Source organism: Bos grunniens, chromosome 28 (genome assembly GCF_055505025.1).
Source record: "Bos grunniens cultivar Pamir isolate PY7600 chromosome 28, Bosgru_T2T1.0, whole genome shotgun sequence".
NCBI lineage: Eukaryota > Metazoa > Chordata > Mammalia > Artiodactyla > Bovidae > Bos > Bos grunniens.
In genome coordinates this window covers 3,019,530-3,045,081 of record NC_141192.1, presented here as the reverse complement: position 1 = coordinate 3,045,081, position 25,552 = coordinate 3,019,530, and the positions used below count along the sequence as shown (strand labels likewise).

The window sequence follows — 25,552 nt, the reverse complement described above, 5'->3', positions numbered from 1 at the left end:
GTGCTCAATGGGAAACCCAGCTTTAATGTCCCCAGTGGAGTTTATGTGTTCTTACCAGAAGACATCTGTTTTCCATTTGTTTAAACATTTGACTTTCTTCCCTGGGAGACTTAAGGCCTCCAGTCAAAGGGAACATTTCTGGGCAACTGCTTTGATTTGAGAGCTTCAGGGGCCCTGTGTTCCCTTGCCTTCTGGGGCCTCTTCCCTCAAGAAGTGCACCTCTACCAGGACAGGTGGGCCTCTCATGAGTGACCCATCAGGTAGAGACCTGTCTTAGAGAAGACAGATGCCTGCCAGATGCAGACGTGACATGGACAGCCTTTGATTCAGGCCTTCAGGCCCACCTTGAAGGTGGGTGGAGAGGTTATTTTAGAACTGAAGGAAAAGGCCGTGTGACTTGTGAGCAGGACTAATTGTGGACCAGGTAACAAGAACACCCATGAAAAATTCTGGCTTCATTCTATAGACTCTAAAGGCAACTGGAGGTTTGATATGTGTGGAAACCTAACTGCTTCTGTAAAATGATGCATTATTACCTTTAAAATAAGAAGAAAAAAAAAAGTAGAAAGTAAAAGTCACTTGAAGCACACCCAACCAGAGATAACCACTGTGAACTTTAGTAGAATGTCTTTCAGACACCTAAGAGTATACCACGGCCCTAGGGAATCAGACCACATAAATTCCTGAAAGTGTTGGTCACCCAGTCAGGTCTGACTCTTTGCGACCCCACGGACTGTAACCTGCCAGGCTCCTCTATCCATGGAATTCTCTAGGCCAGCACATTGGAGTGGATAGCCATTCCCTTCTCCAGGGGATCTTCCCCATCCAGGGACTGAACCCAGGTCTCCCACATCGCAGACAGATTCTTTACTGCCCGAGCCACCAGGGAAGCACTATTGCCTTTTCTCCCCCAACTTGTTGTTGGGAATCATCCCTATTTGTAGATGGAAATTTGTATTGTTTCTCGGAACATTCGTTGTTATAAAAAGTCTGTAATGAGCTTTCTTGAGCACACGTCTGCTCTTTCTGGTTTGATGGCCCCCTTGGTATAAACTCCAGGATGTGGGATACTGGGTCAAGGAACACTTCATGTGCTCACCTTCTCAGGAAGGCCGCAGTGGACATCATACATATATACTCCTCTTGACACACACCCCACAGTCTTGTACAGATGTGCTCGGCCCAGTCCCCACAGCCTCAAGAGGGAGGGGACACACATATATATATATATACTTATGGCTGATTCGTGTTGCTGTATGGTAGAATCCAACACCATACCATTGTAAAGCAACTATCCTCCAATTAAAAATAAATACAAAAATAAATACTCTTTTAGCATGTATTTAGATGATTACATGTTTTTTTCTTTTAACCAGTTACCTCTGATGAATTAAATCAATAGATTTCCTCGCATTCTTGCAAAGATCTCACTTTCTCACTCTGTTCTTATTCTTTTATCATACTTCCTTATTCTGCTTGTAAATATTTTATTTATGATTTTGCAGTCATGTTCATAAGTTATATTAGGTTTCAGTTTTCTTTTTTCACACACTGTCAGGTTTTGATATCAGTATTATGCTAGTTTTATTTTAAAAAGATTCTTTTATTCAAGAAGATGCTAAATCCATGACTCATATTATTTAAACCATTCCTATGAAACAGCTTCAGCCTGAATTTTTTTCTATTATTACCTTGCTTAGGCTTTTAAATGTCTCCTTGACCTAGTTTAGGTAACTGATAATTTTTAAAAACCTTCCCAAGTATTCAGTTTGTATAAATGGTATCCTTTAATTCATTTAATTTTCTTTGTGATTTTTTTCTTCTTCTTATTCTTAATTTGTAAGTTCATGCTCTTTCTTTACCTCGCCCATCCTATTTCTTAAGGAGCTGAAGATTTGTGGATTTATAAAGAACAACTTTGGGTATATATGTCATTCCCCTTCACTTTTTTCTGGCTAGTTCTAAAATTTTGATATTTGACATCTTCAATTTTGTTGTTTTCTAGAGTTTCTGCGGTTGCAGATTTAAAGAAATTTTTTATTAAAAAAAGAGATATTTTTGATTCATCTTTTTCCAATGTCCATGTAGTTAAACTTTTTTTTAAATTGCTGTTGTTTATTTCCAGTTTATTTCTGTCCTAGTCAGAGCAAGCAATCTTTACACTTTCCATCTGTGGGAAATTTATTCATGGCTTTGTTGTAGACCTAATGTGCAGTTAATTTGAGGATAGCTGAAAAAATTTGTTTTACAGCATAGAAAGTTTATTACTTTTTAAATCAACGCTATTTAGAAAAAAGCAAACCAAAGAAATAACATGAAAGCATTTAAAATGAAGGAAATACCTAGTATGAGGACAGAAGTAAAAAATAAGACCAAACATTGACTTTATAACAGCAAACATAAAACGGTTAACTATTGTATAACAGATGTGACCCTTAAACAGTCTTCTGGGATCTAACAAACATATAACAGAAGCAAAGTCAGAGGCAGACTTTGGTTCAGTGAAGCTATCTGCCATGAAAGCATCATTTACCAAATATGATAGACAAGCACCAAAATCTAAAAGGCAAAAACTGAAAGGATAAGAGAAGATCAGAAATAGAATTGTAGTGAATGTCTCTCTCGGTTTATTTATCTTGCTTATAACTTTACTTTGCTTGCTGTTATTCCCTTGCACAGGGATAACCATAGATATGTTTGCTTCCTTGAGCTTGGTGTCAATGGAACCCTACAGTATGTACCCTTTTGCATCTCGAATCTGCTTGCAATGCAGGAGATCTGGGGTCGATCCCTGGGTTGGGAAGATCCCCCGGAGAAAGGAATGGCTACCCACTGCAGTATTCTGGCCTGGAGACTTCCATGGACTGTATAGTCCATCGGGTCGCAAAGAGTCGGACACCACTGAGTTCACTCAATACAGGAGGAATTCGCTTGTGTTGTATATGTTTGTAGTTCCTTTTTTTTTTTTAATTGTTCAGTAGTATTTTATTGTGATAATGGATCAGCATTTATTCCTTCTGGGTTGTTTCCATGTGGAAATATTATGAATAAAGCTGCTATGTACATATCTTTTGATGGACATACACACTTCTTTCTGTTAGAAATATACCCGGATGAAATTGTGGTTAGGCTGTGCACATGACTTGTTTTAGTGGATATTGCCAAATAGTCTCCAAAATGAAGAGTCAGTTTACACTCAGTAGCTCTTATTCTGGGAAGGTTCTAGTTGCTCCAGGTCCTTGTCAATGTTTAGCATTGTTGGTCTTCCAGATGTTAGCCATTCTGCTGTGTGCAACTATCCTTGGGAGCAGACAGCATTTCCTTCCTTGTGCAAATATAGACACTGTGGAGGTTAACTCACTCAGGCAGGATCACAGAGTGAGAGCACGGTGGAAACATGTGTGTCCAGCGTTAATATTTCATTCTGGGGCACCTGCCCCCGGGATCCAGCCTGGCGCTTCACCTAAGCACCTTCGGGGGATGCCTGAACAAATTCTATGTCTGACCTTATCTCCTAGCTTCTTCCATATTCACCCTGTACTAGTCACTATGAAAATAAGCTTGAAGCACTAAAATGTCTCATTTAATTCTCACTACAATCTTAAGAAAGGGGTCATATTATTACTAGGAGTCTTGCAACAAGGCATCTTGTTGAGAGGCTCAGAAAGGAGGTCTTCTCTCCAGATCTCAAGTGCTCTGGCTCCTATGCAGCCCCGAGTCATGCCCCCACATGCTGCCTCTCATGAAGCGTGTCCACAGCCCTCGACAGGTTCTGGAGACAGCGCCTGGGAACGGACGTTCCCGGCCAGTGTGCTGCAGTTCCTTGGCCTCGTGTACAGCGCCTACCCCCAGGATCCAGCCTGGCGGGCCCCGGAGTTCCTCCAGACCTTGGCTGCGGTCACCTTCCCCCAGGGAACCCAGAAGGTAAGACACACCTCTGCCTTGCCCCGGTGAGAGCAGGGGTGAGCATCATCACCCTTCAAGGACAAAATGCCTTCACACCCCTCCCCGGATGAAAATGCATTTTGAGTCAACCTAGCCAAAACCCTAAGTAAACAACTCCGGTAGTTTTCCTTCTCTTTATGAGGTCCAGCTTCAGCTCATTTTTGGCTCTGAGATTCAATAAGTTTTTGAGTTGTCAGGAAATCTCAGTAGTGAGAAATTTGATGGTAGATTAAATCCAGATCTACATAGAATACCCACACATGAAGCATGAGGAAATCACAGATTCCACTCCAGGAAGGCCAGGGGTGGGACTGCCATAGGCCCCGTCTTCTTTCCAGGACCCTGGTTCTGTTGGCAGGCCATGGTGCCTTTCAATCAGAGGGCTTGCTGAGCCCCAGCTGGTAGGGCAGAGGGACCACCTGGGTCTTGAGGACAAGGGGTCAGTGTCGGGTAGAGAAGACTATGGGAAGAGATATGAGTGAGTCTGAGAGCAAGAGCCAGTCCCAGCCAGTCAAGGGGACTCGTGAGCGCGGAGCATCTGGGAGCTAAGAACGGCAAGTGAGGACCAGCGTGAAGCGAGGTGCTGGAGAAGGAAGGGCAGAAATCTGCTCATTACCTGCCTTGGTGGAATAGGAGCTGAGACCCAGCCAAGGAGAGTGAATTATCGATTCCTGTCTGCAAATCAGTAACTGTAACCAAAGGAATACGTTAGGCATATTGGTAAGGAGAGGATCCAGAAGTCATACCAAGCACAATGAGGGCAAGTAATGTTTGCTCCATAATTATCTGCTGATCGGCCAAGAGGATGAATATGTTCTTTTAGCTAAGCTTTTCTAGAAGTGTATTCATGGTGCCAGCCTCCATCTCCTGAGCCTGGTGCTTCACATCCCCTAACAAGGCCCGATGCAGGAGATGTTAAAGGTGGGCGAGATTCAGGGAGGTGAAGCTCCACAGACCAGCTCCCTCCCGGGTTAGTGGGGCCATGAGACCCATCTCACGAAAGTGTCGAAAGGGTCGAGAAGATGAAACATGCTGCAGCTTATGTGATTCATAGGTGACTAAACCAAGATTTACACCTCAGTCTCTCACCCCGAAACCTATTCGTTTCCATCAGTCAGTTTAAAATAACAATAAATGACCTAACAAAATTTAAGTGTTTAGTTTTAATAAAAAGACTAACTATAAAGACCAGAAGATTTGCAAAAAGATAAAATGTTTTGATTGGTTACTATCAACTAAAGCAACATACTGGAAAAGTAAGTAAACAAAAAAGATGTAAGAAAGATCAAAGGCAGCACTGGAGGGGGTGGGGGATGGGACCTCTGCCCAGAAGCTGGGCGACCCCGGCCAGGCAGGGAGGAAGCATGGTTCTACAGACTGCCCCTCACCATTCCGCTCACCTGGAGGAGGACAGGGCCTTAAGTTGGGGGGCTGCCATTCTATGCCCACAGGCCAGGCTCACCATCTGCTGAGTCGGAGTTCCAGCCAGCTCCCTGCCAGTAGCCACAGACCGCAGCCTGACCCAGGGCTCTTCCTCCCCATATTCAGTGGTTCCCACCTGAGGGAGAGCTGGCCCAAGGTCACCTCCCAGTCTACCGTGGATGAGACAGGCCCTGATGCCAGAACTCATATCCCAGCACCTCCTGGCCTCCTTTTAGCTCCAAGTCAGCTCCAAAATACCTTTGTTGCACAGAACATGTGACAGAGCTGTTTTCGTGCAGAAGGCAAGTGGCCAAAAGGATTTCTATTTGCTACAATTTTATATGGCATCTTTCCAGCCAAGGCCGCATGGAGCTAATTAATACAGTCACCACCTCCCTAGGTGCCATTAAATTCATTTTACAGCTTAATTAAGAATGGCTGCATTAATTTTATGAATGAGCCAAGGGAGGTGCCAGCAGATGAACTTGCATGAAAAGTTCATGGGCCAAGAGTCAGGAGTCCCTGGCCGCATGTCCTTGGGTATGTCACCTGGCCTCCCAGCATCTCCATGTCTTCCCAGACGTATCTGGGCTAATGACTCCCATCACATTTATCTCCCAATATTTTTGTAATGTAAAACTGAGAAAGTGAAGACCAAGGCACTTCAGGGTCTTGGATGTCAGACTGGCTCTAGTCCCACTTCTCTTTCCACCTGAGGGTCAACAACATCAGAGCCTGGCAGGCAGTAAGGTGAGGACCCCACAGAAAGGTGGGGACCAGCTCTCTTGACCATATGCCAGGGCCAGGCATGCTGCACGCAGGATTTCTCATCTCATCCTCCCCCATCTCTGCGTGTTCCTTTCCATCATTACCACTAGACTGACGGGGAGCTGTGGCACCGAGGAGGGCAATGCCTTGCCCGGCACACATCCTGGGCTTACTCGCTGAGTGCTGCTGGTCTCTCTAGCTCTGTGCCCAGCTTCTGCCCACCACAGGTTTAGAAGTCACAGCAGGCCACCTCTGAGCCCGCCTACCTCCTCGCAGCCTGTTTCCTTACGTGTTAATGGTTTGGTGAGAATCCCACTGTGCATGTGTCAGATATGAGAGTGCTTTGGGGCAGGGCAGGCAACTCACGCTGGTGTTCTCCTGTCTTTGAGGGGGCCGTGACTGAGTCTGCCCAGAGCACCAGCAGCCCCGAGGCCGAGGCTGAAGGTGACGACGCTGCGGAGGGTCTACAGGCTCCTGCCGAGTCACGTCCCACCCGGAAACAGCTGAAGGAATTCATGCAGCTACTCCTGAGGGAGTTCTTGCTTGGGGCTCCAAACCCCAAGCAGTGGGTGCCCCTGGAGGTGCTCCTGGAGGTGGGTTAGAAAGGGCATCATTTGGGCCTGTGTTGTGGGAACAGACCGGGGAGGGTGTGGGCACCAAGAGGGTGGGGTATGCCCAAAGAGCCCCGAGGGCCAGTCTCTTGAGAGAGCTCACCCAAGCATGTCTATGCCAGCTGGTTGGTGGTCAGGAACATCTCCTGGGACTGCAATGATTGGTGGGAGGGAGTCTTTGGGGAACCACAGTGCCCAGCAGAGGGAGCTCACCAAGCAGCAGTGAAGAGATGAAGGACGGCAGGTCTTAGCCAGGTCTCTAGAAACAGTCTGAGGTGGAGATTTTCTGGAAGTGATATATTGGGGGCAGTGCTCTCAGGAAAGCAGAGAAGGGATGTAGAGGAGGATGCGGGAGAAACTAGGAAGGACCTGGCTTCAGAAGTAGCTTGGTTCCCAGGGGAGCTGAGGTGTGCTGTATCTGCATCCCAGAGTTGGCCCCACCTTGAGGTACATGCGAGGTGGTCATTTACTGTTGCCCCACCACCACCACTTGTCCTGGGAATGGGCATTGCCTCCTGGGTAAAGCAACTTGATCAGCAGAGGGCAATGCCCCAGAGAAGGGGCACTTGTGAGCTGTTGGCTGTGCACAGTTCCAGCAGCTGCAGCGTTAGCATATGGACCAGGAGAGGGACCGAGTGGACATGGTGGGCACTGAGTGGACATGATGGCCATGTGGCTGGTGTCTAGTTCAGGGTTTGCTTCCAGGCTTCTCCAGACAATGCCACCACTCAACAGAAGCGGGACTTTCAGTCTGAGATCTTGCTTTCCACCATGGAAATATTTCACGTGATGAGTGGAGGTCATGCATCGATGCTGAGAGGTGAGTGCGGGTGGATGACTTATTCCTCCTGGTTTATGACACAGGGTTGCTGACAGCTGAGTAGGAAGCCACCTCCTGCCAACTGCTGACCCCAGAACCCTAGAGGAAGACTAGGCCGCGGGACTGTGGATGCTTTAGGAACCACGGCAAACTGCCCTCCACCTGTCTGCAATAAGAGCTCAGTGACTGTGCCCGGAGACCCCTGGAATGGCCGTCTTACTACTTTCCATGTCATCCCTGCCATTCCTGATTCAATCAGAGACAAAGTCCTGTCCTCTGAGCCAACATCAGTTATCCTCTAGCTTCAATATAAAATTTTCTTCTTATGAGAGGAGTCAAAATGTCCACCTGAATTGAAGATTCTTTTGCTCCCCTATGCCTGGGCACAGTAAACAATTCTTAAATGAATGAACCTGGATGAAAATGCTGCCATTGCCCAAAGAAGTTCAAATTGAAACTTCATTCAGAACATTTGGGTCTGGGGCAGCTATAACCTCCCAACAAGATTGTATGAAAGTCCTTTCTGTGGTTCCTGAGCCGTGGAACCCTTAGTGACATGACTGGTATCCTGGATTCCTCTTGCCCCACAGTGAGGAGACCCTGACTTTTGGTTTTCTGAGCCATCTGAGTATGGTCGGGTAGTGGAGTGATGAAAAGTGAAAGCTTGGTAGCCCTGTTCTGAGCGTGGCTCTATGACTGGACGGTGGCATTACTCCAGGCAGAGGCAGGACCATGTGAGTGAGGAGAACGGTCGTGGGTAACTTAGAGGGTTGTTAATGAGAATTAACTGAGATGCTTGCATCCATATCTGAGCACAGTGTGTGCTGTGTTAGTGAGCACAGATGGGCGATCTGATCTTACAGCTTCATCCTCTTCCCCACATAACAACAGGGACTTGGGTCACCATGACAGCCTTCCCATTGCCTATGCCTTAAATTCTCATCCACTCTTCTTCCAAATGGTCACTGGAGGATGTGCTGCTCCTCACTTGCCTCCTCCCTCTTGGTTCATATCACTGATTGTTCAATATCACTTTGAATAAACATGCATTCATTGGGTACCTACAGTATATAAGATCCCGTTTTTGAAGCAACGGTTATACAGATTACAATGAGATGGACAGAGGTGAGTAAGACGTGGCTGGTTCCTGAGAGGAGCTTGGAGACTGTTGTGCAAAGAAGGCAATTCAGACGGCTGATTTCTCAGCCTTGGTCTGTTGCCCTCTCCTACCCTCCAGGCAGTAGAGAGCCTCAGCCGGATGCAGAAGCTGCTGCTGCTCCTTCCCTTGCCAACATCTCCCACTTCATCCAGAAGCTGGTGGAGAAGCTGTACAGTGGAATGTTCTCGGCAGACCCCAGACACATCCTTCTCTTCATCACGGAGCACATCATGGTGGTAAGAACCTCACACTGGCCGTGGTGGTAAGCTGCCTGCTGAGGAGGTGTCTGCTGATTGCTGTCCACTTGGTCCAGACTCACCTGCTGTCCTTCCTGGGAGCAGAATCTGAGCTGGGTGGGAGGAGGGGGACCACTTTACCGCCCAGGCAACGCTTGGTGGCTGCTGAGCACCCTGCAGTGTTCTCACCTTGGACCACCCGAGACACATCTCCGTGGTCGGGGCCACAGCCTGCTGCACGGGCGCCTCAGCTCTGTCCTCGCCTAGACACTGCACACCCGCTTTGGGTTTTATTGTGAATGTTAATTTAGTCTTTGTTGCTGTTCAGTTGGTAAGTCGTGTCTGACTCTTTGTGACCCCGTGGACTGTAGCGTACCAGGCTCCTCTCTCCCCCACTATCTCCCAGAATTTGCTCAAATTCATGTCCATTGAGACGATGATGCTATCTAACCATCTCAGCCTGCATCCCCTTTCTCCTTTAGCCTTCAGTCTTTCCCAGATCAGGGTCTTTTCCAGTTAGTTAGCTCTTCACATCAGGTGGCCAAAGTATTGGATTTCAGCCTAATTATTGTTATTCCTCATCAACAAACAGTCAAGAGGTCTTTACGGCCAAAAGTTCTATTTCATTTTCTCCTATAAAATCCAGTTCCGTTTGTCATATTTGGGCCTTCCTGAAATTGAAGCCAGAGTCTGTTTTTATCTGGTCCGATTTCTCTTGCATGTGTCCTCTCTCGCTCTCTCTCGATCTACATGCACATCCACGCGTGTCAATGCATGCCTGCAGATACGTGCTTACATGTAAGTCTGTGTGTGCGTGTGTGCACACATTCTTTATTGTATGTGTGTACACATGCACACACACAGATTCGCAAAATCTCAGAATGCCAGAGCTGAACTCTGTTTTGGCCCTTGCTGCTTCCCATTTCATTCTGGAAACCTTTCCCGACAAGTGGCCATTCACTTTTTTGTGAGGAGCCCTCTGTGGTGTGAGGGAGTTCAAGGCAGCAGGACACCTGTGACGTTTGGAAAGCACTTTCTCTTACAAGCTGAAATCTGCCTCCAGAAGCTCGTGCCCGCAGCTCCCGGTGTGTTCTCTGCAGCGGGATCCAGGAGCCCCTCTCCTTCCTCTTCATGCCTTGTAGAGACAGGGGCATGGTGCCCCCAGCACCTTCTGTCTGTGGAGGCACCTGCATACTCCAGGACAGGGCCTTGGCACACTTCCTAGAGTGGTATTCAGTCTGGCTGATGCTCAGTTCTAGGCCACCTGAAAAGAAGGTATTCAGAGCCTTCTTCAAAAATAACTCCAAGAAGGGAGAAATATCCCTTGTCAGCTCCAAGGGGATTAAAATCAGATTCTTGGGAGGTTGTGTCGAGAATGAGAGTAGCCACCAAGTTCCTATCTTGGCGAGTTTGGGTTCCTATTACGGAAAGCTATAGACTGGGGAACTTAGCAGCAAACATTTATTTCTCAGAGTTCTAGAGGTTGGGATGTCCAAGGTCAAAGTGCCAGCTGGTCTGCCAGGGCTCTTTTTCTGGTTTTAGAGATGGTCATGTTCTCACTGTACCCTCAATATAATAGAGAGAGAGAGAGTGTGCAAGCTGACCTGTCTCTTCCTATAAGGGCATTAATCCCATCCTGAGGGCTCCATCCTCACGACCTAGTCACCTCCAAGAGATCCCATCTCTAAATATATTGCATCCCATCTCTGAATACATCACATTACAATACTAGGGTGTCAACATATGAATTTGGAGGTGGTACTAACAATCAATCCATAGCAGCTCCCTAGTGGTCAAAGCAAATACTCAGAGCTAATACCAAAGCATTGGTGCCTCCTGGGGCTGTTCAGCAGGTGCCAGGCCCCAGGACTCTCACTGCCCACATCCACCACCCTTCTCTCCTGCTCACCACCTGTGACTCTCACAACTCTGAACTTCAGTTTGAAAGATGTGACCCATCTTTGAAAGGAGGAGAGGATGATGATAAAAACATGAGCCCCAAATCCAGCATTTTAAAATAACATTTAATTAGTATAAAACTTGCGTTACCTATGAAATTTGAAGAGAGCAATCTAAAAATAACAAAGGACCTTCCTAATCTACTGGAAAATTTCGCACATAGCATTTGTTCTATGGATTCTTTTCAACGAAGTCAAACAGATGGATGGCTTCAATGTTCAGACCGCAAATCAGGACCTTCTGTCTTAACCCTCTAAAATCTCTCACATACTGAAGTCCATGGATATTTGAGTGCACATCTCCGTTAGAAAATACAGTGGTTAAGAGGATGACTCAAGTGTCTGGTGTAGGTTTTACTCTTGCTGACCACCTATCTCTCCCATCTCTCAAACTCTCGGCCTTTTTATCCCTAAAGTATGATCATCTTAGTGTCTACTTCATGGTGTTGTTATGATGTTTAAATGAAGCAATATATATAGACATATGCAAATAAATGCAAAAATGCTTGGCATGGTAACTGGAATAGCATAACAATCTATGCCTGACAACAAGTATTAATAGTTAATAACATGTTTTTAAATCTAGATGCTATCAGTAGCTCGTGCTTGTATACAGAGTGTCAACTTTGTTACATTGGTAACACGGAAAGCTCTGGTTCCCCATGTCTGCTGTACATAATTTGAGTATGGTAAACTTTTGATTTTGATACCTATTTTTGGTAGACTTAAATGTTTGAATTCCCTTTATTGGTCACCCCCTTAATAGAAGATCCAAGGTAGAGGAAGTAGTCCTTTTTTGATTTTAGAAATGTCACGTTTTGAAATACAGAAAGGAATCTGAGACTGTATCATTTTCATGATTAACTGGGTTGGTGTCTAAACCTCAGAGTGTTCCCAAGCACATGTGTGTGTGTTTCTTTTATGACACAGGTCATCGAGAATGCCTCTGCTCAGAAGGACACTGCCATCAGTGCACTGTACAGCAGTCTAAACAAAGTCATCCTTTACAGCCTCTCCAAGCCCCACCAGTCCCTCTCCGAATGCCTCAGCCTCCTCAGCACCCTGGGCTTCCTTCAGGAGCACTGGGACATTCTGTTTGCCACCTATAATTCCAACGCCAGCTTCCTCATGTGTCTCATGCATTGTCTGCTGCTGCTCAGCGCAAGAAGGTTAGAGCCGCTCGCCTCAAATCCCTCTATATGGTGAAGAGACCTCCAAACCCAAAGGGACTTTATCCTAGAAATCTCAATAATGGGCATTCTCACACACTGGTATTTTTTCATATCCTTGTTTCTCATGTTTGGTTCAATCCACAAACACATACTGTCTATCTGCTTGGTTGGGTGAGAGGTCCTAGAACAGTGTAATAATACAGCAAGGTAACGTGGGCCCAGAGAAAGGCGTACTTGGACATGAATACCCCCAGGAATTCCGGAGCACATGGCCCTAGGGAACCTAAGATGTGAACCGCTGCACCCTATTTAGAACCAGCTATATGACGTGTCGGCAGGAGAATATAAATACAGGGTTCTTGTTCAAAAATTACTAAGAATTTCAAGATTGCGACAGCAGAGCCCAAGCATGGGACCCTTCCGAGTGAGGACCGTACACAATTGTACGAGTCACAGGCCCATGAAGCTGGCCCTGGCCCCATTCCACAAGGAATGAGATTAGTGCCAAGTAAAGGCAGATTTCAATGTTTCAGGAGTCTGCAAAAAGAAATGACCAGTTCTCCTCATGGGGAAACCAAGAGAGGGTGGAGGGGGCCTGTTGGGAGCATAGATGGGATTTAATAAAATAGAAATAAAAAGACATCTTTTTTTTTTTTTTTTATAGAATGCTTCTGTAAAACATCTGTCATGGAAATTGTCATAGATGCTTGCTTTAACTTGATTAGACAAGTTTTTTTTTTCTTTTTTCATGTTGATGTGTACTGAGTTTGAAGGATAATTATTTGTAACAAAGAACAATGAAATGATCCCAAAGAAACTGGATTCATGATGAACAATCTCTTCTCTACTAGTTATCCAGAAGGATTTGGATTGGAACCCAAGCCTAGAATGACTCCTTATCATCAAGTCTTCCTTTCTCCAAATGAAGAAGTGAGAGAAAAAAGAGGGGAAGAATTCCCAAGCTTGAGTGATGGTACATTTTATTTGTTGTTTGTTTGTGGAGGAGTAGATGGATAGTGCTAATTGCTAGGGTTGCATTTTTCATTTTTTCCCCCTAAGACAAGGGAGCAAATACTATGAAAAAGATTCTTTAAAGCCAGAAGAGGTCCTAGAACAATGTAATAATATAGCAAGGTAACGTGGTAGAGAATAAAACTGGAATGATCTTTGTATACAAGAAATAGAATGGATGTATGTATGTATGGATAGATAAAGGGAAAGTTCTGTGGAACTTCGTGAGACTAAGAACTTGGTATACTAACTAAAGCCTGAGAACTTCGCTGTAAGTTGATTTAACTTCTGAGCTGGTCTCTTGACTTTTCTTTGGACCACTAGATGTGGAAACGGGTATGCTATCTCACTCAAGCCATAACCTAACCATCTCTCAGCTTTCTTCTCTAGAAAATGGAAATGAAGTAAAGCAACTCATTACTTTATAAGATACTTGGCTTACTGGATTTTATTCTTGGATTTGATAGCATCAAATCAAGTTACAGGGATTGGCAATTTGGGGGTGGGGGAGAAAAGGCAGCCAGATCCATGTATCTGAGAAATTTCTCCCTCTTGATCCAGAATGCCTCAGCAGACCTTCTTCTGCCACTTTAGCTGGCTGACTGTGACACTTACCTTGTGATATCTTGTGATGCCAGGTAGAAGGGACAAGGACCCTTATTTTCTGGTCCCAAAGCCAGTGCTAAAAACCTTGTGTGTTTAGAGTTTACTCTGCTGCAGTCTTAATTACAACATGAATACTTGCTTTCTGGGATTTAACTAGTAGAGTGGACAGAACAATGTCCATTCTCCTGGGGTGAAAAAAACAAGCTATAGAGGCTGGTACTGAAGAGGGAGCCAAGTAACCCCAAATCAGAAGACAGGCACAGTTCAGAGTAGAAGGCTAGGCACAGAGCACTAAAACTGGTGGATTTGTCCATCTCCCTGCAGATCCTGGGCACAGGATGGGCAGGCAATTGGAAGTATGAACAGAGAGGACTGGCCTGGCTCCTGGGCCCCTGTGCCCATCCCCCTGAGGGGCTAACATGAAAGTCAAGGTTCGAAGGAGCTGTTTGGGGGGAGCTACTTTGTTACCTAGAGCTTACACAGGGTATCTCTCTGTTTGGTATCTAACAGGATTGGGGATGGGAGAAAGAGGCTCATTGAGCCCATCAATCATGTTTCCCAGCTCTGGACATGTGAGGCAGGCAAGACTTGGTGGTGGAGATGGGGGAGAGGCCAGGTCACAAGGATGTTGGTAGCTATTATCCTTGTCCTATGGCTCTACATACTGACAGCTTTCTGGCTGGAGCTTGCAAAGCTGAGGTGATGTTCAAGAAAGATGCACAAAAAAGGAGCATGATATGCCATCTCCTGGCTTTCTCTGGGGGAAGCACTGAGGCTGCTCTGATCGTGCGATGTACTCTCTCCATTAGTTCAGCACAATATCCAGAAGACTGTACGGATTCTCTGGCAGCAGCTCGTGGCACAGAGGCGGCAGGAACTGGAGGATACCTTCAAAATCGATCTTTCTGTGAAACCTGGAGAGAGTGAAGTGAAGATTGAGGAGATCACCCCACTCTGGGAAGAGACAATGCTCAAGGCCTGGCAGCATTATCTAGGTCTCTGTCTACTTGGCTTCAGGGAACAGAACTTCTGAGTCTCAAAGAGCCAGGCTTCCCCAGAGTTCTACTCAGGGCCCAGAGCCTTTTACACCACACCTCCTCTCTCATCCCTTTGGTGGGTGGGATTTACATCACCGAAGCCTCATAAGTCTTTGCTCAAAGAACTAATGCTGCTTTGCATCTCAGATGAAAGGAAGGCCAGAGGTCCAAGCAGGCAAGCAGACTCTAGTGAGAGGAAAGGGCCACATGTTGGAGCTCTCGCCTGGACTCTGGGACTTAGGGTTTTTGGTCCTGCCTTGATAGTCACAGATCCGGTTTGAAACCTTGTGCCAAGTCATGCAGTGACCTGGAGTCTCGGGTTTTTCAAGTTCCAAGTAAAAGTCTTCATCCCAAAGATATTAACATCTTTTGCATTCTATCAGTGACTCAACATTTTTACTCTCATATTAGTCAATGCCATTGTAGGAATGATGTCTTAAGTTTCATTTTAAAGAGGCCATTACTCACAAGTTATGACTCACATACTTGTTTTTAAGTTTTTCAGCATCAACAAATTCATAATGATTCAAACTTTTAGGCTAGGTTGTCTCCCTTATTGGAGACAGGCACGCTGGGCTTGTGGCCCTGGATGGCCCCTTGAGAGCCAAGCAAGCTACAGAAATCATGCGTGTCTCCGTCTTAACTTCACCTCTGATGTCTTTGCTTCTCTATCATCAGCATCTGAAAAGAAGTCACTGGCCAGTCGCTCAAACGTTGGACACCACAGCAAAGTTTCTTCATGGAGTGGCAGCTTGTCCTCAGCTATGAGGCTGATGCCTGGGCGGCAGACCAAGGACCCTGAGTGCAAAGCAGAGGTGAGCCCAGACCCCTTTGCCTTAGAAAAAAAACAGCAGACATTTGCTTCAAATACCCACGTGTCATGGCTTCTCTCTCCCTCGTCCCTGGATATGATCTGCTTCCGTGTTCTTCCAAACATTCAAGAGCAATACATGTGGCTTCCCAGTAGAGCCTACATCTAGGGGAGTCAGGTCTTAGGTTAGCTTTAGCCGGAAGTTAATATGGGCACCACTTGAGTGCCAAGAGCAGCTGTTCCTTAAGGCGTTGAAATCCAAACCAATCCTCGTGACCGTTTTCTTTGAGTCAGGTGTACTGCAAGAGCCCTACCGCACAGCTCAGCAGGAGCTGGATATGTGGGCACAGCAAAGGGGGGCAGAAGCGGTGGTGCCATTTGGGGAGACATGGTGCTGGGTCCTCTTGACCACATGGGGATGATCCATTGGGGTTTTCTAATCCATGTCTCTAAACCAACCTAAAACTCAGCAATACCGACATGATGTGTGTGTGTGTGTGTGTGTGTGATCGTGCATGCTGTGGTAAGGGATCTGGAGCACAGCAGGAGTTAGGGGCGTCTCTACTCCATGATGTCCGGGGCCTTAGGTGAGATCGTGGGAAAACTCACTCACACATCTGAGGATTGCTGCTGGCTCTGGCCGCGACTGTTGACCAGAACACCTACACATGACTTCATCATGCGTCTTAAGCTTCCTTACTGCCTAGTGGCTGAGTTTTATATTTCCATAGTGAGGGAGAAGAAGAGAGAGCAAAATGGAGACAGGGAGAGAGAAAGGTGGAGGCCCATTGCCTTTCGTTACCCAGCTTTGGAAGCCAGGCAGCATCACCTCTGCAGCAGTCCTTTTTGGTCCAGACAGGCACAAAGCTCTTCCCGGGTTCATGGGGAGGGCAAAGGTCCTACCTCCTGGCAGGGAGGTGGCAAGGTTCTGCAAGAGCACATACTACTGGAAATATTGCTGAGGCTCTCCTTGGAGAACGCAGTCTGTCATATAGTCTAATGCTGGGGTCACTGACTTACCTTTAGAGGCAGAAGGTAGTCCTTCCATAGTCACAGCCTTAGGATCAAGAGACCTTGGGAAATTCACTTAACTCCTCTGAGTCATTTACCTCCTGACCTCCACAGTGGGACAAATACCTGTGGGAAACTGTGAGAAGGGACTCCCCAGGGAGTGGGGTGGATTGTTGGCAGATACATTACACAGTTGGAACTCTGCCCGTATGACTTTGGAGAGCGAGGTTGACTCCACATGCTGTGTGCTCAGAGTCTGGGTCCTGCTGTCACCACGGGTCTGTTGTCCACTGGGGTCGGTGCCTGATGGGGAGGGCCCCGTCGCTGGATGCTGGGAGAAGAGAGGAATGAGGGGCTGCCTGCAAGTGCCCAGACCTCCTGGGGAAGGGGAGCGTCTTCTTTCCAAGCTTCAGAAACAGTAGACTTCAGGACAAGCAGAGAAAGCCCAAGATGGAAAGGAAGACAGAAGATAAAATTGACCAGGCTGGCCGGGCCCGTGGTGTTCAGAGCTGAAGGCAGGCTGTGTCCTCAGTGATTGGCTTGTGGAAGACACTGCTCATTATATTTGTCTATTTGTCTACAGACTTACTGGCTGACCGACGGAGTGAATAACTGAGGTTTCTGTGCCAGCTACATCACACAACTACTTTTAGTCTCATTTTATAGATGTGTGATAAAAATCTAAAAAAAAAAGTCTGCAGAGTAGAAATAGGATCTTCATTCATAGTCTCTGCACTGCTGAGCACACACTTAGACAACTCCATAACCTCTCAGAGCTTCAATTCCTAGACTTCAAACCAGAAATGTGCTCTGCTCACACTACACAGTGTGGAAGCACCTGGAATGTATCAGTGCTTTCAAAATAGAACAATTTACAAAATTCCAATTTACTTTATAGCACCTGTGGCTCAGCTGCCCCAACCTTGGAAGCAGGAACACCCCTGCTTGTGCCCAAGCACTTGCTCCTCACCAGTGCCATTTGTAGCAGCACGGGTCCAGGCCCTCTTCCCTGGGCTTTCTGAAGCTTCTAACTCCTTGACCAAGTTGATTGGTCACTGTCCCCAGGAGGATAGGTTAGTCTGGCTGGGCAGCTGGGGAAGCGACGACTGGGACACTGGGCGTGCACATGTGTTTTATGGGAACCCCTGCACTACTGATACTGCCTCTTGCCGGGTCACTGGCACCAGCACAGCTGAGCACCTCTGAGTCCTAGGGAGGTCTGTTGAGAAACAACCCATCTGAAAGAAGCTTGAGTGGACAGCAGTGTTTGGGGCCATGTCAGTTTACAGATGACTTATATAATAGCAGTTTGTTCTTGGCTCACATGGAGAGATCTGAAAGAAAGAATATTTGAAGTTGACTTTGTCTTTGGTGAAGGCAAACTGCTGAAGATGTCTTCTACAGCATTGAGGTCTCATTCATCCATTCGTTCACTCCACAAATTTTTATTGAGTGCTTATTCAGTACTCTGCTCTAAGTACTGAGATTACAGAAGGAAACACCAGCATATTTTCTGCTTCCAAGGAGACTGCATTCTAGTAGGTGAAGATAGACAATAAAAAGGTAAATAAGTTTGTAATCTTGGGGTGCTAATTGCAATAAGGAAAAATGGAGCAGTAAGTGAGATAGGGTGAAGAGAGAGGTGCTGGGCCACCTAGATGGAGGTGGCCAGAAGTCTTCTCTGGTACGGAGGTGTGAAAGCCCAGAAATAAGGAAAGATAGGAGCCTTGTCACGCTGGGAAAGAATGGTCAGGCAGGAAGGACCACCAGGCAAAGGCACCGAGGCAGGAGTGTGTTGGAGGTCGTAGGAGAGCAAAGGCCAGTGTGGCTGGACTGCAGTGGGGGCCAGACAGCCTCAGGGTACATGTCCCTCAGCCGTTAGTACCAGGAAGGACTGTGCTTTTCCACAGCAACTTATACAAAGGAAAACTTCTGACACGGTTATGTTTTCCTCTTTCATTTTGGCACTTGGAAGCCAGAGAGGTAAGCATGGCCCAACTTGGGTAACTGCACGTGCCCAGTGGGATAAATTTTTGCAAACACATGTACAAGCACACATGCATTTACACGCACGTCTTCTTGGTTGAGCCCCATTTTACCTCCAGCCTATCTTTTCTATAGCTTACTCTGTCTTGTGGAATTTTGAAAGAGAAATCACTTTTGAAACAAAGTGGACCATGCTTTAATTGAAAAAGAGTAACTGCATCTTTGCTGAGCAGCATCTCCTGCCAGTAACTCAGTCTGGGATGGGTACTGTGCCTGGCAGTGCATGGAAGGTTCTTAAAGAATGTGTGTGGAGCTGCCCCGGGCTCTCCCTCCTTTGTGTGGGAAGAAACCTGCCAGCCTGTAGAGCCCACATCCATCCCCCTCCACGCTAGATGCCTTTGTTGGTAACAGAAGGCACAGCTTCTCAGGTACATACGTACGCTGTGATGCCATAGGATAAGAACACAACTATTTGCCCTGGGGTCTGTTTAATTATTTTTAAAAATTAATTTTGATTATTACAGCTGATTACACCTCAGTGAGCAATGTAATTGATATTTTCTAATGTATCCCAAGGAACATTTTGTACAACACGCATTTTGTTGTTGAAGGTTAAAGACTCCGTTATTGGTTTTCCCCTAAATATGCCCACATCATTAGTCCCTCCAGTGAGAAGGTCGCCATCTGGAAAAAGCAGCATGGAGACATTATTCAGGCACAAGTGCATGAAATTGGCGTTTCTGCGTCTTCTGTCTCTCTTCTGGAAAGAAGAGGCTTGTAATTAAAGGAGTTGGGTTTGGAGGAAACATTATTCATTTGGTGTTATTCCTCATCATGTCAGCAGCTGACGGCTCTATAGCACTGATAAATTGTTTCTTGGAGGGAGACACACAACGTCCGATTCCCGATGCCTTTTACCTAGCTTCATTTTCAGTAGAAAAGGCTTGCTTCTCGGCAGGTGAGCTGAACTTTGAGGCAAGACTGATATGATAGATGGTATTTCTTCTTTTTCTCCCCCTGACCTCCATCACAGTCCCTTCCGGGACCAGAATGTGAAGTCATGGTCTTTACCAGGGTGAAGGCTGTGGGCGTGAGTGTATTGGACATAAGTTGGGACCCTGGGCTCCCTTGAGGTCACCAAAGGCCAACTGAGGGTACCCAGGAAGTCACTTTATTATGCCTCTCTCAACTTGGGGAGATCCAGAGGGCACACTCTGGCCAGCCATCCCTCTTCACAGCAGGTGACTTTGGTCACCTGCTCAGCTTCAGACTTTCTTGTTTAAGAATAGGTTGGGAAAACCCCAACAGCCAGTGTTGGTTTCCCAGTCTTGGCAGATGCACCTCATTATGGGAAACTCGGTGAGGGGCTGACAGGCATGCTGTGTACTATCTTTACTGCTTTTCCGTGGATCCCAGATTATTCCAAAACATAAAGTATGCCATCTTCTGGTTTTTGTGTTTTTTTTTTTTAAGCATCAGCAAAGAGAAAGTGGGCACATGGAACATGGGAGCTGGAAGTCAGGTGGGAAGGGGTTGTGAGGATGAGTGGATGTGAGGAGGGGGATGGGCATGGAGGCAGATCGGGGGGCACTGGGGGTTAAGCAAGAGAATGGCATATTTCTGTTTGTACAGGTTACGTTGGAGTTTAGGGCCCTTGGGAGAAGGGACAGGCTGGGGCTGTAGCATCATTCACACAGGAGATGCTGGAGCTGCAGAGGCAGTGGCCGGAGCAGTGGAAACCAAAAAACACACAGGGAAACTGTCTAACCATGACCAGGGTTAGCAAAACAAAATGAAGTGCCACGGAAGACAGGTCCTGGCTCCAGGCCTCTTAAATCAGGCCAGGAGAATGGAGAGCACCCACGAGTGGGAGGCGTGGGAGCTGTGTGATCCAGATGTTTCCTGCGCTCTGCGGAGGAGGGGAAGGAACAAACCAGGGGACCAGCAGGTGGATGTTGGGGGCCAATTCTATCCCATAAGGAGGTGGGAGCCCCTCTGGGTGGACGCAGGCCCCTGACCTGTGTCTTGTTCAGCAAAGCATGAGCTGGATTTCACCCCACTGTCCTCTGATGATTAACTGTACCCATGTGGACAGATGTCCCATGCAGGGGCCACGTATACCTCAGCCGAGTAAACTCAGAAGGTTTATAGTGGAGCAGAAGGGTGGAGAAGAGCCGGGCTTGTGTCTGCCACATTTCCCTGGTTTTGGTGATAGCTGAGCAAGTTTTCAGCTGCTGTTTTCAAAGTCTTATATTAAAATGTTGACATGACCCATGGAGGAAAGCTAGGGTCCTATTAGAATTAACAGAAAAGAATGAGAACTCCCTGAAAGCCAGAGAAGGGCACACTGCAGTAGCTAAAACACCAAAGACAAATTTTTTGCAAGAATTTTAGGTCTGCCCTGGCAAGGACACGAAAGCACTAAGCATTTACTCCAAGGTCCCATGAGGTCTTCTAAAGGCTGCCCTGTGGGTGAGCCCCTGCCTACCTAGACGCACCAGAGTTTCCTGCAAAATGAGCAGTGCCCATGCCTGGGGCCTTGACGGTCTCCGAGACTGGTCGCTTGTGTGGGTAGGATGACCATGGTCCTGCTGCTAGCTACTTCCCTGAATGTGTGCCCAGATCCACTACATCCTACCCCCGGCCATGGAGCGGCCCTGCCCCTGGCGGAGGAGGAGACGCTGGCTGAGGCCAGCAATGGGGTGATAGCTCGACTAAAAGCAGTCTTGACTCAGGTCCCTAGCAAGGAAAATGACATTTGTGACCATCCACTCTGCGAATGTTACCCACTTTCCTTTTTAAAAATCACTGTGGAAATTTTCAATCGGATATATAAGTAGAGAAAACAAAGAATGAATCCACATGTATCTATTCACCCCTTAACTTCCACAGTTTTCAATTCCTGGCCCATCTTGTCTCTTCACTATCCCTACTTACTTTCTCCTTCTGCCCAGAATAATTTTGAAGCAACCTCCCAGACATCATATCATTTCATGTGTAAATGTATTTATTTTCTCTTTAAAGAAACCATGATGCCCAAATTAAAACTGCAGAAAAAGAAGAAAGAGTGCAGAATGGAAAGCCTGAGTGGTCACTCTGGGAGTGATCAAGCCGCTCTCGGTCTTGCTTTCTGGCATGTTTGCATTCGTCTCCTGCTGCTGAGAGATTTCAGTCTTGCTGATGCTGAAGGCACCGCGAGCCTCTGAGAACCCCGCTCCCCTGTTTCGGGAAGGAGGGTGAGGTCTGATGGGACACAGCGTTTCCAGTTTAGTGTTTTGGCTCCTTCGTGTCCAGGGCTGAACAGCCCTTGAGGGTGAAGCCTCAGATTTCACTCACCTGGGGAAATGTATTATAAGTCAGGAGCGCCCCAGTGCTGGGAAGAACTTTTTGATAATAGCAAAGAATGGGCTTCGAAATGACAGAGAAGTTAAGTGGTAGAGTCCGGGGGACCAACCAAGGAAGTCAAAAAGCAACGGTGAAATCAGAAGTTAGAATTCCCAGAGATGTTCTACTGTTAATAAATAATGTCATAGTCTGTGGGTGGGTTGGAAAAGAATTTCCAGACACAGAGTATTTCAGAAAGAGTGAGTTTATTAAGAACAAAGAGCAGAAATAAAGAGGGCGTTGCAAGCATAGCAGGTAGACCTCCTAACAGGGAGAGCCGACTGTTAGAACAGCAGACCAGCTCAAAGGAGAGCTAGCTTGTTTTTATGGCCTCAAGACAAAGAAAATTTCTGCTGGAAGGATGTCTTCAGGTGATGGGAAGGGTTTTTACCTAATATGGGGTCAGGGAGCTGGATGGTTTAGATCAGGGGGCTCATGGCAATGGTTGCTGTGGGGGTTCAGTCAGTTCCCGAGATGACCCTGGTGTGGGGCTCCGCATCTGTGTTCTCAGTACGAGGCCTTGCACCTATGGCCTTCATATAAGGCTCCACAGACTGTAGACAAAAATCTTTAAGAGGCAGTGTGTACGTGTGCATGCTGAGTCGCTCAGTCCTGTCTATTCTTTGCGACCTCGTGGACCACAGCTCCCCAGACTCCTCTGTCCATGGGATCCTCCAGGCAAGAATACTAGAGTGGATTGCCATTTCCTATCCCAGGGAGTCTCCCTGACCCAGGAATCAAACCTATGTCTCCTGTGTCTCCTGCATTGGCAGGTGGGTTCTTTACCACTGTGACACCTAGGAAGCCTTTTAAGAGGGTGTAGGAGAGTTTAAAAATCTGAAATTCAGAAGGTCATCATGGGGACTATTTTTACTTAAACTTGTCATAAATTCAACAAGAAGTTCATGGGCAGGAGGAAAAGGACTTTTCCAGCAGATGACTGTGCCTTTAAAGAGAGATTTGGAAACAGGAAGCCTAAATTGGGCTTCCCAGGTGGTGTAGTCATAAAGAATCTGCCTGCCAGTGCAGGAGACATAAGAGATGCGGGTTCTATCCCTGGGTTGGGAAGATTCCCTGGAGAAGGAAATGGCAACCCACTCCAGTATCCTTGCCTGGAGAATTTCACGGACAGAGGAGCCTGGTGGGCTATGGTCCGTAGCATCACAAAGAGTCAGACACAACTGAAGTGACTTAGCACAGCACAGCTTAAACTTGAGGGAAAATGAAGGCACATGAGGACTTCTGAAAGTGAAGGAGTGAGAGAACCCAGAGATTGGTGAGGTCTTGATAAAACATTCTCCCGGTGGGGCAGGAGGGCAGAAAGATAGCCCATGTCAGCACATCAGTGGAGGACTGGGCTGGAGGAACAAGCCTCTGAAACCATGGAAAAGAGGAGACCTGCAGACACAGACTTCATGAGCAATCACAATTGCTCGTAAGCCCTGCAGTGCTCGGTAGGGGGAGAAGCCTTGTGAGCCAGTAATTAAATGGGACTCTGTTAGAGGATGGAGAAGGCAATGGCACCCCACTCCAGTACTCTTGCCTAGAAAATCCCATGGACAGAGGAGCCTGGTAGGCTGCAGTCCATGGGGTCGCTAAGAGTTGGATACAACTGAGCAACTTCACTTTCACTTTTCACTTTCATGCATTGGAGAAGGGAATGGCAACCCACTCCAGTGTTCTTGCCTGGAGAATCCCAGGGATGGGGAAGCCTGGTGGGCTGCCGTCTAGGGGGTCACAGAGAGTCGGACACCACTGAAGCAACTTGGCAACAGCAGCAGCTGTTAGAGGAATAAAAGCACTCAGAAATGAATGAAACTGGGTCCAGTCCCTGGATTGGGAAGATCCCCCAGAGTAAGAAACGGCAACCCACTCCAGTATTCTTGCCTGGAAAATTCCATGAACAAAGGAGCCTGGTGGGCTACAGTCTATGGGGTCCCAAAGAGTCAGACCTGACTGCGGGACTAAGCACACAGCACATGTCTTTTTTTTTTTTCTTTTTTTTAGCACATATCTTTTTAAAAAGACTTTGGAAAGTGTGTGTTGCTTCTACTGATGTGAACATTGTCCTTAGACCCTCTATTAAATGGAATCTTGGTTTTCTTAATTGTGGTGGGTAAGGCTGCCAGTGACACTTTCTCCTGATGCTTTTCCTGAGATAATTGACCCAAAAAATAATGCCACCCTCCCCAGCCTGGTCTTAGGGCTCTTCATGGCATGTCTGGACTAGAATTCTTGCAGGAAGGACCTCTATTAAGCTCTGGCTGTGGTGGTATTCAGGGACAAGAAAGAGAAAAATGGTGAAATCCAGTATCTTGTTGCTTAAATCTCTGAAGTGTCTTATTTCACTGCATCCAAAAGTAAAGTCCATGTATAATGTATCATAGCCCTTGGTCAGGCATGCAGATATTCCCACAGCACATGCAAAATGGGGTTGCCCAGGGCAGGAAAGCATCCTGGTGATGGAGCTGGGGACACAGCACTGCAGACTCACGGAAATGCACCAGGCCAGGGCAACGTGTGTACCGTGTGTGTGTGTTGTGTGTGTGTGTGTGTGTGTGTGTGTGTGTGTGTTTGAGGATTAGCCCTTTAGGTTTTCTTCTAGTGGTCTGGACACTCAACCAAGACACCTCCTCTCTCAATTTCTCTTTTTGACACACACATGCACAGGCATTCATGCTTACACGTGTATATACATCCCATTCTTTTTTTTTAATTTTTATTTTATTTTTAAAAATACTGTTTTATCTCACTGCACCGGGTCCTAGCCATGGCCTGGGGGACCTTTGATCTCTGTTGCACATGCAGGTTCTTAGTTGCAGTATGCAAACTCTTAGTTGCGGCATGTGGGATCTACTTCCCCAGCCAGGGATTGAACCCAGGCCCCATGCATTGGGCGCTCAGAGTCTTAACCACTGGACCGCCAGGGAAGTCCCCACATGACCCATTCTTAAAACAATAGATGGTAGAGCCCACAGGAAGGATATGTTGTGAAACAGAAGCTCCATACCACAACTGGCCACAGACTTAGGTCCCAACAACAGGGGGTTTGAAACAGCAGTCCCGTCACCAATACATAGGATCCAGAATGAGGGGGAGGCACAGAGTGGGGCTGATGGAAGCAGTGGCTTTTCTTCTCTCATTTTAAGAGAGGCTGAAATATTACCAGGCTATCACAAGTCCTTGTTACAGGAGTTTGAAAAATAGAAGTAAATGAACAAAGCAAACACTGATACCTTTAATGATGTTTCTTTACCAAGTGCATCATTTGCGAGACAGCATTATCTTCATAATAGAAGGATAATTAACATCACTAATTATCTAATTAAGTTCATTAAGCATCCGCCAACAGTGCACCGTGAAGCTGACATTATGTTCTACTGTCAACAAATGCTTTTGATTTCTTAGGAAGTAATTAAAATGTAAATTAGCATGTGATTATATGCACAGGGGAAGTTTTGAATCAGATATTCATTTCAAAACTGCTTAGAGCAACATAGTTTTTAGGGTTTTTATTTTCATCAGTAAAGCAGACACTTTGCTATTAATGGTATATATTAAAGTTGCCATTTGTTCAACGTTTGACTCATTGCGAGATTACAGTGCTGTATGCAG

The 25,552-nt window shown here is 46.6% G+C and overlaps 1 protein-coding gene across 5 annotated transcripts in view; it reads left to right on the top strand.

Annotated features, from left to right (window-relative positions):
* The window catches only part of WDFY4 (WDFY family member 4), a 249,821-nt gene that overhangs the window by 113,807 nt on the left and 110,462 nt on the right, over nucleotides 1-25,552 (top strand). For all 5 annotated transcript variants that reach the window (XM_086381617.1, XM_086381616.1, XM_086381619.1 and 2 more), the window contains 8 exons: nucleotides 3,760-3,924; nucleotides 6,525-6,728; nucleotides 7,452-7,566; nucleotides 8,804-8,961; nucleotides 11,850-12,088; nucleotides 12,943-13,064; nucleotides 14,518-14,703; nucleotides 15,424-15,560. In XM_086381617.1, coding sequence (XP_086237743.1) covers nucleotides 3,760-3,924; nucleotides 6,525-6,728; nucleotides 7,452-7,566; nucleotides 8,804-8,961; nucleotides 11,850-12,088; nucleotides 12,943-13,064; nucleotides 14,518-14,703; nucleotides 15,424-15,560 — 1,326 coding nt within the window. The remainder of the gene's footprint in view (nucleotides 1-3,759; nucleotides 3,925-6,524; nucleotides 6,729-7,451; nucleotides 7,567-8,803; nucleotides 8,962-11,849; nucleotides 12,089-12,942; nucleotides 13,065-14,517; nucleotides 14,704-15,423; nucleotides 15,561-25,552) is intronic.